Raw genomic sequence first — 16,867 nt, forward strand, 5'->3', positions numbered from 1 at the left:
TTTGCAACGAAGGCGTAGGCGTTAAATATATTGCTCACACGAAACGCGTTTAGATTCATGTCGCTGTTAATTACTCGCAATAATGAAGATGAACAACAACAATTCAACAAGATCATCAATTTAATAATTCGGCAATGGAAATGGAAGTTCTTCGTAATGGAATGAGCGTTGTTTGATTGCTTTTCGTCTGTTGAGGAGTCGTATGGGAAGAACTTGGAGGATGAGCTGATAATTGATCAGGTTGTGGAGATACTGCGCCCAACATGATCATTGGGCTACTCGAGGAGGATGGTTGGGTCAGATTCATTGTTGGTCTGACTGTTTTCAAGGAATCATCATCATTCATTATCTTTGGCTTTTCATCATTCGAAGAGGATGAAAGGCTACTTGTAGTATTCGTTGCACTTGTATTGATTGCAGTAGAATTCAATAAAGAAGAAGAAGCCTTTCCTTTCTGTTGTTGCAGTTCCAATAACTCCTTCTGCCTCTTGGTGAGTTGTCCATTCTTTCGATTGTAACTTCTCTTAAAGGTCGTTGGAGAAGTGTTATTAAACACGACAAAATCAAAACCACAGTTTTGAAGTTTAAAGTCAAAGAGCATGTTTTGAGTCGTTGTGGAGGTACTGTTGCTGGAGGTGCCAGTCATTGAATTTGGAGAGATGGAATGAATCGTAGTAGTAGTAGTAGCGGATGATGAGCTTGTTGTTGAATTTAGGATGGCCATCGTTGGGCTCTGAGTAGGGTTTGAAAGGCTCATCTTCTTTTTCAAGTGTTGTTGTTTCTTCTTGGAGATTCGGGAAGGAGGCATGGAGTACTTGTTATTGGGATTAGGAGAAGAAGAAGAGGATTGATAGGGAACTGCAGTCAAAGAGTGTTCTCGAGTCATTGTTGAACTCTGAAATGTTGCGTTCATCATGGTCATCATGGATGTAGGACAGTTGTTGGAACTGTTTTCAGGTACAGTATAGCAAGAACAGTTCACGAATTTGATCTCTTGGTTCATAGGTGCTCCTCGAGATTGTTGTGATCCTGAAAGAGAGTATTGATCGAACGATACAAATTCATAACTTTTCATCATGGGTTGTTGTTGTTGATTCTGAGGAAGTGGATGTTTTGGATTTACTGTTCTGATGATGGGAAGATGATACATGTGTGTGTGTTGCTAAAGATTTATGTGTGAGAAAAAGTAATATTAGTGCTCGTCGTTGTTGTCTTCTAGTACGAATAAAACGGATGAACGGGAGATTATGAGAGAGAGCTTTTGAACACGTGATGAGACAGTAAAGAAATCACGTCAGAGTGAGGTTGTTGTGTGTTTTTTGAAAGTGGTATCGCTTGAAAAACAACAAGATTAATTAGATTCCAGAGCTTAAATTTCAACACCCTCACAGATTAATTCATTGAACGATTTGACAAGTTGAGTGCTCAGTGTTCATGGCCGTGAAGCCATGTTCACGCTGTCACTGTTCAAATTTTGAGTATAAAAGTTAAGAACGCATTGGGAGATTGAGATTTGGATAATTTACTCGAGAAAGGTCTTTCGAATGTGATTTTTAAGTATGTTCGCATTTTCGAGTTTTGTGTCTCTAATATTGAATTTGGCAACATATTCACAAATAATATGAATTGACCAAAAATGTCTTTTAACAAATTTGTAACTTTACATCTACAGATAAAGTGAGAATTTGTACAAATTGTGGTTGAGAGATGGAAAGTGGGTCATAACATGTTTTGTGCGATCGTCATCTGTTTGTCTGTCAACAGACAACTTCGTAATTACCCTTTTTTAAATGTTCGTACGCTACTACACTAAGGCCTATTGCGTATGGGTTGGAAACTCTCTTTTTTACTGGTGACAATGACAGGGTGAAACAAAGAACAAGTAAGCATTTTTGTCAACCACTTCTTGGATTGGTGTTTTGAAGGTATATGCTATCGATTGAATCTTGATCATCAAACACGCAGATGCAGCTGGTCTGTCGACAGTCGAAAAGTCGTCGTTGCATCGGATCCATTTCGAGAACCCTTGGATCAGTTTCATTCATACTTTTGGCGCAAATCGATTTTAATTCACCTAAACACAACTGCACAATCAACATCCATTTGCAGAAGAATTGAATCTCACAACTCATAAATTGCAATCATTTGCGCAATTGTGTACATTCTTGTTTCATGGAACATGACTGGATCCCAAATTACTAATCTACTATAAATACTCTACTACTGCTTGGATACAACTTCGTCAATCACGGAATGGAGATTGGGGTAGCTAAATTGAAAATTTTCTTGAATGAACCGTGTAGGTGTGACATATTGCCCTTCACATAACAATTGAGCTCGTTCCTTTCCGAACAATAATTTAACTAAACGGTACGACATTGGAATTAATGGTAAATAAAACAAATTGGTTTTTGCATTGAGATAGGAAACGAATTGTTGAAAAGTAATCATGTCCAACATGACTGCATTGTATACAACAACAGATGACTCAGGAGTTGGTGGATGAGAGGAGGTACCATTGGTGGTTGTTGTTGCTGCTGTAACCTTCTCTTGTTGGTAATAGTTATTGAAATTTGTATAGAGTGCATGAATGTACATGTTACTGAGATCTGAAATATGAACACAACTCAATGGTTGAAGACCTGTATGTAAACAATGATTTAGAATAGTTGAACATGTTCAATGACATTATGAGCATGCATACCAAAAAGTCATAATTGTTCCAATGGTTGTGAATGTACAAAATGATTATTCATGGTCCAAAATAATAAAACCTACCAGTTCCAAACACAATAGGTAATGCAAATCCCAAGTAAGGAACAATCATATGGCTCAACATGCCACCATTCTTTCCAATCACAGCTCCTGGTCGTAATATTATTCTTCTTTTAATATTGTCAACGTGGCAGTGTGAAACTGTGTCTTCGACTGCTTGGGTTACCTCACCCAATGGATTGTCTGCTGCTTGAGGGCAATTATATTCTGTATAAATAGGAGCATGTGGAGAGAGATCAGGAGTGGAAGGATAGTATCCAACAGCACTTGTTCCAATAAACACACTTGCAGCATCACCATAAGTATTGAGATGTTGCATTAACTGTTGTGTTGATTGAACTCGTGACGAGATAATTTCCTTCTTATATTCGGGCGTCCAGTTTTTGTCTCCTACAGATGCTCCACTCAAATTCACTGCAGCAACCTTTTTGTTATGAGTGTCAAATGTTTCTCGAACGTCACTCACTTGATGTTTGAAGAGAAATAATGGTTGCTTTTCTGTGGTTGATGGATTCAAGTCTTTCCAATCCTTAATTTGAACTTGAATCGAGTCTTTTCGTTCCCAGCTTTGAAGAGGACATTGTTGTTCCAAAACTTGTCTCGTTTCTTCGGGTTTTCTCGATAAAATTGTGAGCTGTTAAATAATTTTGCAGACCATTGTTGAGTATGGGTTTACATGAAAAAATAATTTTGTCCAAAATAAAATATTTACAATAATTTTAAATTCATGATTAATTCCAATCGAATTGTTTTTTCCGTTCGTTCATTCGTTCGTTTGAAATTTATATTCTACACCAAAACTTACATGGGACAATTTTGATAATTGGTCCGAAAAAGGAACCTTAATTTTCTGAGAATTAGGAGAAAGAATATGTTTGAGTAATTGCTTTCCAACAAATCCGCTAGCACCACCAATAATCAGCTGCGAAACGTATGGTCCCGAATTTTCTTGTAGTTGCTCAGGTCTCGTGGAGGAACCACTGGTTGTTGCATGAGCCTCATTAGCTGCTCGGAATGTTTCATCGGAATGGTCAATATTATTTGCATTGGAATGATAAGAAAAGAGAGAGAACGATGTATTCATCATGTACTTTGGAATGAACACTGCATGATTGGAAGCAGAAGCATGGGAAGCAATCAGAACGGTTTTTCCATTTGATATTTGTTTCGTTACTTTTTCCTTGACGAATAATAAACAACGAGTATTGGTTCTCTTCATTTCTACACGAATTGTTTTCTAACACTTGTTGTTGTTGATAATTAATGTTATTAAGCGAAACAATCGACGAGTGTAATTCCGAGTGTGGTTGATGTAAATATATTTTTTAAAGTTTGAGAAATTGATTGAACGACCAACTTTTCTCCGTTGGTTTTTAAGGTGTTCCAGTGTGATTGTTTCGCCTTTATTCATAATTGAAGCTTTAAAAGCTTTGGAATGGAACTGCGCATGAGATTCATTCCACTTGTTAAGGTATATATATTAACATGATGATAAATTTCACATTCCATCTATAGTTGTCACAAATGTTGTGTTCAATTTTATTAAACTGGACATGTCGTGAATCATGTTTACATGAACAGCAACATGATCATCATACCAACCATCATCATCATGACAACCATTCCATTCACTTTGTGAGCTCCAGAAACCACTGTTGGTGAAGGAGGACGTTCATCTGAATTACCAACCGAAGGATCCCACACAAAGTTCTGAACTTGTTCAGTCAATGATGCATAAAATCTCCAGACAGAAGAACCACTGATGGATCTTGTCATTTCTGTGTTCACATCACTCACTTCAGTGACTTGAGTCAAAGAGGTTGAGACAAGTTTTGATCTTCCAATCGAAACAGTTCCAGATGCACTCAATTTACTCACAAAGGTCTGATAGGAGAAGAAGGGTTTTGGAATTTGGAATCCATTTGGTAAATTCGAAAGTCCAGACAAGTAGGAAGAGGTATCAACTTGAAGAACACTCTGATCGGCAGAGTCATCGTCAGGACGTTCCTCTCCTTTGGCTGGAGTGGAGGCAGCTCGTGTACTCTTAGCATTGACCTTTCCACGGAATGCCACGAGTGTGGAAATACCAATTTTTGCTGCTGCATTCGAAGGTGCAATATTCAAAACTTGAAGGGAAGTTTTAAAGGAGGAAGGAACGAGAATTTGTTGAACACCATCTCTTGAAACAAATGCATTACTTGAGAGAACGACTTCGCTCGTAGTGAGATATCCAATCAATTTGACTTTACACAATGTTCCGACTTGAGCTTCTGTTGAGAGTTGATAGAACGTTGTGTTGGCATCAATTTTGGTAGAAACAACATTCAATTGAGACCATTGAAGGGAAGTCAATGGATAGGATTTGACAATTTGATCAGTACCACTTGGTTGATAACCTGGATTAGAATCATTATCCAAATATTCAAAGATTGCATCGAAACCCATGCTAGCACCAACGTTGAATGCAAAATCGATACTTGTCATTTTACCTAAAATATTCACAGACAAGGTGACACCTGCTTGAGCTGTCATTTTGATCATTGGAAGAACACTGACACTGGCTTGTAAATTCATGCCAGTGAATGTTCCAAGAGAGAGTGATTTTGTGGCGTTGAGATTGCATCTGCCGGTACTGTCAAAAGTCACAGTGGTGGTGGTTGGAGTGTAAGTCACAGTTCGTTGGCAAGTCAATGAAGTTTTTGGAGTCTTGATTGTGAGATCGCCACTGAGTGTTTGGCCATTGACAAAGAGGAGAGTGGATGATGATGACAAGGTGGTCATCAACAAGGTCATGGCCACAAGGACCATTGCAAAAACGTTTGTTGACATTTTTTTGAGTGGTTTTTTCCGTGTGGTGTGACACGGTCTGTTGTTTCAACGTACACTTTGACATTCTCACACGGTAAATTGGTTTACCCTTACCAGAAGGTAAGATCTATGAAAATGAATGATTGGCACTTGAAAAAGCATTTGTGAAATGTTCCGTGCTGCGTCTTGAGGACTTGCTATTCCTTGCGTCAATTAGAAGGGAACGAGTGTTCGATAATGATAAAACCAATTGGAAGACATGAAGGTCTACAAAAGGTGTGAAACAATGAGACATTATTTCTTCAAACATCAAGATCATGAAAGGGCTCAAGCTAATGTGGAATAGAATTTGGTGTTGCTTTTTAATTGTATTATTCAACATTGAGATTTGAATTACATTGCTCTAACCTGTACCATCTATGAACAGGTTCTCTTTGTGCAGAGCCTCATTTCAATGACAATGATCAATTCTTCTTGCATTCCACTTTGGTTAGTTCAAACATCGAATATTCAAAGAAAGTTTCATGATTGAGGAGGACTCTTAATATTACTTTTGGATAACTCCCTCGACAAGCAGAAGGTTCACAAATGCTCCATCCAACAACAATCAATCTCGCCCTTTTGGTTTTAATGATTTCTTCTTGAACATTCATATACAATTATCTCAGCCACAAAAGCGTCGGAGGCGCCAACCATAAATTTCCTCTCTTGGCATTGAGATGCGTCGTCGAACAACACTTCGTCTTGATGAATGTTCATTGAATCGGAGTCAAAATTTTTTTCCATTACATCATCAAAAAAAGCGGTTAGCAAGTCCTTCCTAGTGTGCTTTGTGTTTGGTTGGGTTCGCTTCATCGTTTTTTTCTTCTTTCTTCATTGTTTCGGATTGAGTATATTATTTCTTGATACGAGTAGAATAGTACTGAATCATTTTGTTTTTTTATTTCGGGGATTGTTGGTTTGGGTGGACTCTCAATTTTTGTAATATTTCGTATCGGGCTTGCGTATTATTATCAAATACTTCTTCGTGTTATTATTGTTGAAGGAAAGAGGAACTTGCACTGATCTTTGCATCCATCATCAGCATTCTTCATCTGTGAAACCTTCATCAACAACTCGAGTGTACTTCAACTAAAAATAACTTGTCATCATTTTCTTGAGAAGCACCCTCAAATCTGAAGAAGAGATTTTCAAAAAGAAAGTATCAACAACATTCTTCTTGTAAGGTTTCACAAGCACAATACTCAAAATTAGTACAACAACAACAACACGTGTCTGTTTTTACTTCCCACAATCCAACTTGTGTTAAAAGGATGAGCTCAACATCAAACATGACCGGCACTACTCATGCCAGTAGTGTTGCTTTCAACAACCATCATGATGGCAATAATGTGCAAAGCATTCATGCTACGGCTGTTCCTGTAACCCCGCAACAACAACAACTCTCCTTCCAATTTAATCCTATGGAGCAAGCAAATCATCTAAAGCGTAAAAAGCATCTCCAAATTGATGATAATGTAAACTCATCGCTCGAAGAAGACTCAAATTGTAATGACAACTGTAGTAGTCCTTTAGGACATTCTGCAGTGACAATGACCATGATGAACATTTCGAATGGCCTTGATGTGCAAGATGAACCTGCTCCTAAAAAGGTTAAATTACATTCCAACTTGAATCATTTGGTAGATTCAGCTCTTGGCGAGATGATGCAAGACGAAACCATTAATGGCTCGTTTGATCATGATATGAATCATCTAGAAAAAGGTTTGCCAAGCCATTCATTTAAGGATTCCACAATGTCATTGAAACCATCAGCTCTAGACATTGAACAAGCGGCATCAGCAGCGATTATTCCATCCATCAACTCGTCGCACGATATCACGGATCTTAATTGTGCAACAACAAGTGGTCAACTCGTCCAAGCAAGTCCTTCATGGGAAATGTTACCTCATGGCATCCTTATCTTTGTCATGTCCTATCTTTCACAACCCATGCTGATTCATGCCATGTTTGGAGTTTGCAAAAGATGGTATCAAATAGCCAAGCATTCTGTGTTGTGGAAACGGATTGATTTCAACAATGGCCACTTTAAAATCAAGAATATGGGTGATGTGATTGGCTTTCTTGATGATCTTACCTCTTTCAAGCTTCTTGACATGAGAAAAGCCTATGCATTGGGCTCTACCATGCTCATGGAATCTCTTGGAAGACTCGGTCAAAAAGAAGTCATTTACAACATTCAACAATATGAATTTGGCCTCTCACTTCAAAAGCAAGAACAACTTGGAATTTTCAAGAATGGAGGAGTGTTGCTTCCTCCTAGCCAGTCACACTCGATTCGAATGCTTCATCCATTTGGAGAAATTATTTTACCATCATCATGCAAACAGCTCCTAGCTGTCAATTTTCAAAAGCTCTTTGAAGTTTATCCTTCATTGACAAAATTAGTACTTCCCATGTGCTCATCGGTATCTGCTTCAGAAAATGGATCGATTCATACATTGGCACATGTACAGGGTGACAGAGTTCAGTTCAATCAAGATGATGTCGAGCAAAGTATTACAGACTCTGCACTTTTGCAAATAGCTCAATTTCCACATTTGCAATCTCTCAGAATTTCTACTCATCACAAATTGAGTGATCAAGGAATTCATGACTTTTCACAACGTGTCCTCAATCTTGAGGCTATTGAAATGGACTATTGTTTTGGCTTGACTCAACAATCAGTCAAGTCCCTTCTCAAGAATTGCAAGAACATTCGCTCAATTTCTGCCCTCAGCACCTCAAACATTGTATTTCATGAACAGGATCTCATTGAATTAGGCCAATATGGAGCAAACTTGAGAGAGTTAAAACTTGATGTTGCAAACATTAGTTTTAATGCACTCTCTTCGTTTATTCGTGGATGCCACAGACTTGAATCTCTATTCCTGAGAGGTCTAGACGGTGTTACGCAAAAAACCTTTGATATGATCTTTTCAGAGCTTCGTTACTTGCGTCAACTCTCTATTGTTTGCGAGAATCCTGCCAGAGTTTCCACCAACAAGGTATACTCATGTTCCATCAATAGCTCCTCTCTTGAAAAATTCCACTTTAGCGGCTCTGAAATTTTACATCTCACTTTTGAATCATGCTACAACCTTAAAAAAGTATGTATTGACCAATGTAAGAACTTGAGTGGTCTTCAAATGATCCAATCCCAACAAGTCAATGAGCTAAAGCTCAAGAGTAGTAACATTGCACATGTGAACCTTTCGCAGTTGATAACCTCATTGCCAAACTTGCGAGATTTGGAGTTGTTTGATTGCCAAACAGGTGCTGACAACAAGACACTCTCCATTTCTTCAAATATTATGAAAAAGATTATTGTCTTGATGTGTAATGATTTGATGAATCTCGAAGTGTTCTGCTCCAAACTTCACTCCATGAGTGTTGATTTATGTGCCAATATTGAAAAGTTGATTCTAAAGTGTCCTCGGATGGAAAATCTTCAAATGTTTGCGCTTCCTCAGCCAGAAGCGACAAAACTCAAACATTTATTTGTGGAGAGCGACTATTTGACCTCACTGAACTTGCAAAAGATCATTTCTCTTGAACAAATTGCAACCAAATGCAAGTCTCTCGATTCTCTTAACATGGCAAACCTTCATCAATTGAAAAGATTAGAGCTTGGACCTTGTCCCAAACTTGAAAAACTTGCTGTTGGAAGTGTTTTTCTTCCATTTGATGAACGCCTTGTTGGTAATATTATCAACAAGTGCCCAAATATTAGCATGTTGAGCATCTCCAATAATGTTAGTCTCAATGATTATGCATTGAGTCTATTATGCAACAGCTTGTCAAATCTCCAGGCGCTTGTTATTTCAAATTGCAATCGCATTTCAAATACCAACATCTATTCCAACGTGTTGAAAGGAGTTCAAATTAGTGATTGTAACATGCTCAAGAGTTTGAATATTAAGAGTGAAAAGTTGAACAAGCTGTTCATTAGAAATTGTCCAAGCGTTGATGATTCTTCCTTCAACAACATTTCTGTCAATAGTCCCAATATTCGATTCGTAGAAGTTGTGAATTGTAACATGCTCAACAAGCCTGTGTTTATGTTACCAAACCTGATTGACCTTAATATTAGAGAATGTTCTCAACTTGAAATGCCGTCAGTGATGTCTCAAAATTTGAAAAAGTTACTCGTTGTTTCATGCAAAAAGTTCAAGAGTTTCAGCTTGATGGGTAACACTAGTGGTAATTGTAGCACTGAAATTTTATTCTCCGATTGCCCAAGCTTGAACGAGGCCATGATTTCGAAAGAACTTTCTCAATCTTCCGATTATATTCAAACCATTGTCTTTGACAAGTGTAATTCACTGGTCGCTCCCAAGCTCACAAGCGGTCTCAACAGTAATTTGAAACATATTCGATTTTCTGAATGTACCAATCTCACCAGTCCATGGATTTGTGCCTCTGACAAGTTATCAACCTTGTCATTCCAAAAATGTGACAAGATGAGACTCGAAAAAGTTGGAACTCATTTTTCTGGACAAGATGTTGAAAACTTGGAAATTTCTGAATGCAAGGGTGTGGCCAAATTGACTTGTGATTTGCATGTCAAGAACTTGAACGTTGTGAATTGTACCAATCTTACTACTCTCACGCTTTCCTCTGCAATCCAATCTGCTCTCATTTCACAATGCCCAACATTAACCTCAGTTCATTTTCCTGCTGAGAGTAGTGTTAGTGAGATTACTGTTAAAGAATGTGATCAATTGTCTAGCATTCAAGTAGTAGGCCAGAATCAATCTTTAAAGAAAATGAGATTTTCCAAATGTGCAAGACTCTCTGACATGTGCTTGGCGTCCATGCTGAGCAAGTGCAGTGGTCTTGATAAGGTTAGATTGAGTTCGTGTGGATTATCACGTCCATTTATTAGTCATGCTCGTTTAGAAACACTTCAAATTTCTAGATGTCAATACCTCGAAAGAATGACTTTAAAGTGTCATCAACTTGCTACCCTCAAACTTTGTGACTGTCATGCTTTGACTTCGGTCAATTTCGCTGAGACTTCCCCAGAGCTCAAGAATGTAACATTGCATGGTTTGTCTGTCAGTGCATCTGATAAGGAACTATTGATGAAGCATTCAAGCTCCTCAGTTGTCTCTAGAAGAAAATAATTGTTGTTGAAGATGATATGTTACGAAAAGCTTGCATATATGGCTAATAAATAAGGAATATGTGATTTGTGCGTTAACTCAGGTTGTTGATGAATTGTTAAAAACAATGCTGATTTATCTGAAATGAGCATTTACAGTTAGTGCATGTGTTGATTGATCATTTCACAATAATGTACATTATTTACAGTCTTGTAGATCAACATTTCAACTATTTACATAATAAAGAGCTTTTTAGCGTCACTCAAATTATAGCTTTGCCCTCCTCTTGGATCCACAATGATTCCATTATTCTTTTTGGCCAGCTCTTCAAGACCTTTCAAACTATAGACGTTTTGATTAGGCAAAACCATAGGTGGATTATTATCATCCATAATATCACCAGTAATTCTACAAACAAGTTTCGAGTGATGATGGTGAGCAAATGGTAAGTCTTTAGCAATTTCTCTAAATAAATCATTCGAAAGGGGATCATTAATATTGATCGAAGATTCCTCATAGGAATGTGGTGTTTTGAGAGCAGATAATCCAGAACGTAAAAGCATGAATAAAGTGGGTTCACGCGTGAGTCCATGCAACTGTCATCATACAATTATTATTATTATCAAAATATCGTTTTCATTGAATGAGCGTAATACAATTGATTGTCATGTCATTCAATCAGTGTTGCAGAAAATTTTTACAAGAATTCACATACCTGATAATTGTCAGATTTAAACTGTTCAATTAATTCATTCCATCTCGAGTCCTCATACAGCTCCTTGTAACCAGGAATGGGAGTAGAAGGACCAAACACAAGAGATGCCATCACTTTTTTGACCATATTTGTTTGTTCGGGTGTGAGTGAAACACTTTCTTCTTCTGCGTTTTTTTTGGAGTCGCTCTGAGATGACGAAGATGATGTCAAGTGCTTTCGCGCATGCATGATGGCTTCAACTTTTTTGTCCTTCTTGGAGAGTTCAATAAACTCTTGAATTCTTAAATTGAATTCCAAATTACTCTAGACATGTGTAATGATTCATGGTTGCAACAATTATCATTCATGATTCAATGCCATGAATTATTTCCATGTGTCAATAATTATTTTTAACAAAAAAGCAGTGTGTTATAATAGCGCATGTGTAACGTAACCGCACCAATCCACATAATGGTTCAAGGAATTGGTTGTGAATATACATAATAACAATAGATGTTGTGGCACAGTGCAATGAATTGTAAAAAAAATTGTATACAAACATCACACAGTTAATATACAAATTCTACTTGTCCATTAAAACAAGAACGTACAGAAATTTTTCTCAATCTTGATCGATTCTCAGAGCACCATTTGAGTGCTTCAGAGCAATCCTTATTCATCAATGACTCTATAATATGCTTGACACGAGTAAAAACCTCAACATCTACCAAGTGTTTGATATGTTCAGATTCTGAGAGAGCAAGAGCTGTATCATAGTGTCCAAATCGTAACAAATAATCTACAATGACTCGATTCACTCTCGTTCTTCGCCACTCTGCCAATAATTGATATTCATGTTCTGTAATGTTAGAAATAGATTTTCTGCGGGAAATAGCTCCCGTAATGATCGGATACTGTTCCAAATGATCCAAACGTTCCTTGCAATTATTCAAATAATTTGTTTCCAATACATCGGTTTCTTCAAGCTTTCGTTTCACTCCACGCAATTTTGTAACAACTTTATCAAGAAAAACAGATTGATCCTGTGCAGAAACATTTTGTTTTGTTGCTTTTTGAATCATCTCACGAACAGCCTTCTCTAAAATTCCGAGATCTTTCTCAACGGATTTTTGGGAGGATCGAAATTCTCGATTGGCCATCTCTAGGGGTACTCTTAACAAACTAAATTCCATTTCCAATTCTTTTAGCGTGGAATGTTTCAATCCCGAGGATGCTGGTTGTTGTGCTGGCGCTGATGCACCCGAGGTATCTCCTCCTCCACTCGGATTGGAAGGCTTTTCTGATGATTGCGAAGATTGTTGACTCTGGCTTGAAAACATTTTTTTGGAATAAATCTTCTTGTGCTTCCAGATCGGATTTGAAAAAGAAGAAACATACCAAATGATTTGAATTTTATAATGTTTTTTATTAAGAGAAATAAGACAATTATTGAGTTTCTTCAGTCTTCAATCTGGCGGTAGCATTCAAAAGCTTGATATCCAATTCCTTGGCTCTTTCGACGATTTGCTTTCTCTTTTGAGCACCAACTTGGTGGTTGATGACAGCAGCATACTTATCATTGTGCATCAACAACACTTCAAGATCCTTAGCATTGGAAACAACGTATGGGATCAAACGGGTCTTTCTATCGTGATACTTGACAACCTTAGCAGTACCAAAACCAACGGATGGCATGGCACCATGACCTCTGTAGTGTCTTCTTTGAGGGTTATCAATACCGTGTGGATATCTCCATGTGGTGGTTTGTGCCAATCTCTTGAATTTGTGAGCATCAAATCTTCTGAACTTCTTCTCTCTCTTGTGAGTTGGCTTGATGGACAACTTTGGGGCTACCATTTTTCTGTTGTTTTATAAAAGTATGAGAGAGGATTTAAAGATGATGAGAGAATCAATGTAGAATAGTGATGAGAAAAGAATAATTAACAAATGTTAGGCAAAACAAAAAAAAGTGAAACAAACCTGTGATGATTTGTGGCGTATTTTTTTCAAAACATTTTTTAAAAAAAATTGGTCAACCAGAAAATATAGTTTACAATACATGACCAAAATGGGGTATCGTCTCAGGTTGTTAACATTTGTCCTGTGATTAACATCAAATGTTTGCTATACGAAGGGTATCAACAAAGTATATGTCGACGTGACACAATACCGCTCACTTTTTGTCAAAATTATTGAATCACTCCTTACAAAACGCAAAATCACCTCTTTTTATTGCAAGAGAGATTTTCACAAGTGTTGAAAAAAGAGCAGCAACATAACTCTTAGTCACTACATATTTCTTATGCAGTCTTCTTCTTTGTTTCGTCCTTACTGAAAAGAGCCTTAATGACTCCTCTTGTCAACTTGGTAAACCACATGATATTCAAGTAGCCCAAATTCAAACATTGAATAATGAAGAAAACAAGATGAAAAACTCCATAATTTCCTCTCTCCTCAACCAACTTCATCCATTCATCCCACTTTCTCACAAAAAAGACAACATTAAAAACGGCATAGCCAATTCGTACCAGGAACCACACCAGCCACATCATGAGTCCATTGAAAATATAGATTGCGCTTTCCTTCATTCCAGCCTTGTCCAAAAACCACCTCATATTAATGAAAATGGTGGTATGCTCGGTTTGTGTGACCCAAACACCCAACACTTCTCCAATTTGGCTTTCCACAAGATACATTTGGCCTGACGAAATAAAAACATGGTGAATCACCATTTCAATGCCTCCAATTTGAGGATAATAATACAAGACAAACAACAAATCAATAAGCATGTATCCCGTGGAGAAGTAAAACAAGCATTCAGTTGCCAGTGACCTGTGCATAATGTTCCAATCGTATAAAAACACATGATCGTTGAATAAAATTGCCATTCCACCAAATGCCATTGCAAATGAGTGAAGAGAGGAAATGATACGTGACTCGTACTCGTTTTGATCTCGTTTTGAGAGAGTTTTATAAAACGATGGATTAATCAGAGTCAAACATAATATTTTCATGACGAACAAGTACAAGATGAGATGGAAAGCAAGACTTCCGACGAGAACTTGTTGAGGTATAGAGAGTCCATATGAAGTCAAAGTGTCGGTTATGATTGAGGGAATCATGGATGTAATGAGCTGTTGTTGATTCATATTATTGATGCTGAGTTTGACGACGGAGATGGTAAGAATGATACAACACTAAATTTCGCTAATGGAGGTATAATGTTGATGATGATTTTGTTCGCACACAAAATGTTTGGATGAATATATTGATTTGGTAAAATCAAAAAGTTGTTGTTGCTATTAATATGGAGATGAGGTAATTATATTGAATGTTGCAAAGTTTGAATGGTTGATATCCAGGAGAGGAAAATTGAAAAGATGAGTTATGGAAAAGGGATACAAGACTGTTGGTCCGAGTGGTGGTGAAAGGGCCAAGGTGTGAGGAATTAGGCTCAAGTTTTTCAGTAGCGGGAATAGTGCACTAAACTCTGTAGTAACAAAGCGAAACAAAGGCTCCTACGAGCAGCAGTGTTGATTTTTTGTTTTGTGTGGATTACAATTTCCATCCGCTTCAGGTCCGATGTTTTAGGAGCTGGAGTTGATCAGTCAGTTGTCTTGAAGTCAGAAAACTCCTGGTTGGCCAGCGTGAAATTGAATTGCAACGTTTAACAGTTGTAAAACAGAGGTCTTTTGTTCAAGAGCAAACGATTGGTCTGTCATGAATAGAGGAGGTCCAATCATTAAGTGGTCAACAATGCAAACCATGTTCAATACATTATTAATGAGAGAGATTTTTATTCTCATTCTCATCGAGTCATCTTCAAATATAAAAGCAAAACCTCATTCAATTATCGGAAGGCCTAAAGAGGCTTTGAGCTTGCTTTAATTTCCTCTGCTTGTTCTCCCATCCATCCCTTGTTTTCACGTGTCTTTTTGAAATCTTCTTCATACAATGGTTCAGTTGCTTTTGCCAGAGTTTCTGGAGATGCTTCTGTTGTGGTAGTAGTTGTGGTTGTTGTTAAATCTGGAGTTTTGACACCAGTGTCGGTTGTGGTGGTGTGAGTGTTTTGCATTCCACTTGGAGCCTTTCCCATCTCAACATCTTCACGATACGTTTCACGTTTTAATGGATCCAAGTTTTGAAAGGCGTTATCAGGATAGGCCATCTTCTCTTCATTCACTAAATTGCTCTGATCTCGGGCATGTTCAAATCCTTCCTTAATGCCTTCTTTCACGTCTGAGGCTACATTCTTCACTCCTTCCATGGTCGAGCCGGCCACATCTGAAACCTTTTCTTTGGCCTTTTCGCTCCAATCCTTCATCTTGTCAGTAGTGGAGTCTTTGAGATCGCTGACCTTCTCCTTCATGGTATCTTTGATGCTGTCCTTCAAATCGGTCGCCTTCTCTTGTGCCACGTTCTTGAGATTGGCCATCTTCTCAGAGGCACTCTCCTTCAAATCACTCAACTTTTCCTTTGCTGTGTCTTTGAGAGTATCGGCCTTCTCCTTGGTCATGTCTTTCAAGTCAGAAGCACTTTCCTTGACATTGGTCATCTTTTCTGAAGCCAAGTCTTTTAATTCTGTGGTCTTTTGTTTCATTCTTCGGGCCTTTCCTCCAGTTTTTGCTTTCATCTTCTTTACTTTACCTATGGCTTTATCTTTCAATTGAGTAGCTTTATCCAAGACTTCATCTTTCAATTCGCTTACGGCTTCCCTCACTTTTTCAGTCCACGTGGTTGCTTTATCTTTGACTTCTTTCAAATCTTCCTTCACGTCCTTCTTCTTTTCTCGAAGGTAATCTTTAGCACTTTCAGCCATTCCTTTCATTCCTTCTTTCATGTGTTCATTGGCTGCCTTAAATTGAGCACTGGGAGCATTGGTGGCAGGTTCATTGGGAACGGAAGCATGAGCATGGTGCGTAATATCGGGATTATCACTCGTATGATGAACCATCATTTGAATGGAAAAGGCTGCAACGACTGCAACCAAAAAGGCTAACAGTATCTTCTTATCGAGTTGGAGATCCATTGGAACAATGATTGAGTACTCTTGATGTTTAGAAGTGGTGGAGGACGATAATACAATTGTAACTGCTGCTTTGTAGAAAGAATATTCTCTCTTCTTTTTTAATATCAATGATCAAGAATAATTGAAAGACCTTTGACTTTATTCATTTCTTGTTTTGTGAAAGTGTTTGAGGAAATTTTCAAAAAATAGTAATTACACAACTTTGGAAATGACTGAAATCTTTGGTAAAATTGATTCATTGAAATTCGAAAGCTCATTTAACAAGAAATATTTGAACTGGCAACCATTTCGACGCAGTCTTTGGAGCTATTTCTTCCATCAAGAAAAAAATGTCCATCTGCATTAAGCGGGAAAGGCTCAACCATCTTGTGATGATGTTCATCATTGCAATATTTCTTCAGACCGAATTTTCAA

At 37.7% G+C, this 16,867-nt stretch overlaps 8 protein-coding genes across 8 annotated transcripts; 1 reads left to right on the forward strand and 7 right to left on the reverse strand.

The window, feature by feature from the left end:
• Positions 1-115: 115 nt before the first annotated feature.
• C9374_009367 (uncharacterized protein) lies at positions 116-1,150 on the reverse strand (the record flags this gene model as incomplete). Its single annotated transcript, XM_044699546.1, has 1 exon — positions 116-1,150. The coding sequence occupies one exon, from the start codon at positions 1,148-1,150 to the stop codon at positions 116-118; it is 1,035 nt and encodes a 344-aa protein (XP_044544718.1).
• A 1,070-nt stretch (positions 1,151-2,220) lies between these two features.
• On the reverse strand, positions 2,221-3,994 carry C9374_009368 (uncharacterized protein; the record flags this gene model as incomplete). The annotated part of the gene is made up of 3 exons (XM_044699547.1): positions 2,221-2,642; positions 2,779-3,409; positions 3,581-3,994. The coding sequence occupies 3 exons, from the start codon at positions 3,992-3,994 to the stop codon at positions 2,221-2,223; spliced, it is 1,467 nt and encodes a 488-aa protein (XP_044544719.1).
• Positions 3,995-4,344: 350 nt separating this feature from the next.
• Positions 4,345-5,604, reverse strand: C9374_009369 (uncharacterized protein; the record flags this gene model as incomplete). The annotated part of the gene is made up of 1 exon (XM_044699548.1): positions 4,345-5,604. The coding sequence occupies one exon, from the start codon at positions 5,602-5,604 to the stop codon at positions 4,345-4,347; it is 1,260 nt and encodes a 419-aa protein (XP_044544720.1).
• A 1,310-nt stretch (positions 5,605-6,914) lies between these two features.
• On the forward strand, positions 6,915-10,751 carry C9374_009370 (uncharacterized protein; the record flags this gene model as incomplete). The annotated part of the gene is made up of 1 exon (XM_044699550.1): positions 6,915-10,751. One exon carries the CDS (start codon positions 6,915-6,917, stop codon positions 10,749-10,751), a length of 3,837 nt encoding a protein of 1,278 aa, XP_044544721.1.
• Positions 10,752-10,963: 212 nt separating this feature from the next.
• Positions 10,964-12,764, reverse strand: C9374_009371 (uncharacterized protein; the record flags this gene model as incomplete). Its single annotated transcript, XM_044699551.1, has 3 exons — positions 10,964-11,326; positions 11,446-11,748; positions 12,036-12,764. 3 exons carry the CDS (start codon positions 12,762-12,764, stop codon positions 10,964-10,966), a joined length of 1,395 nt encoding a protein of 464 aa, XP_044544722.1.
• A 106-nt stretch (positions 12,765-12,870) lies between these two features.
• Positions 12,871-13,281, reverse strand: C9374_009372 (uncharacterized protein; the record flags this gene model as incomplete). Its single annotated transcript, XM_044699552.1, has 1 exon — positions 12,871-13,281. One exon carries the CDS (start codon positions 13,279-13,281, stop codon positions 12,871-12,873), a length of 411 nt encoding a protein of 136 aa, XP_044544723.1.
• A 443-nt stretch (positions 13,282-13,724) lies between these two features.
• Positions 13,725-14,573, reverse strand: C9374_009373 (uncharacterized protein; the record flags this gene model as incomplete). The annotated part of the gene is made up of 1 exon (XM_044699553.1): positions 13,725-14,573. One exon carries the CDS (start codon positions 14,571-14,573, stop codon positions 13,725-13,727), a length of 849 nt encoding a protein of 282 aa, XP_044544724.1.
• Positions 14,574-15,286: 713 nt separating this feature from the next.
• Positions 15,287-16,453, reverse strand: C9374_009374 (uncharacterized protein; the record flags this gene model as incomplete). Its single annotated transcript, XM_044699554.1, has 1 exon — positions 15,287-16,453. The coding sequence occupies one exon, from the start codon at positions 16,451-16,453 to the stop codon at positions 15,287-15,289; it is 1,167 nt and encodes a 388-aa protein (XP_044544725.1).
• Between the last annotated feature and the right edge of the window lie 414 nt (positions 16,454-16,867).

This window comes from Naegleria lovaniensis (assembly GCF_003324165.1).
Source record: "Naegleria lovaniensis strain ATCC 30569 chromosome Unknown tig038, whole genome shotgun sequence".
NCBI classification, from domain to species: Eukaryota; Heterolobosea; class Eutetramitea; order Acrasida; family Naegleriidae; genus Naegleria; species Naegleria lovaniensis.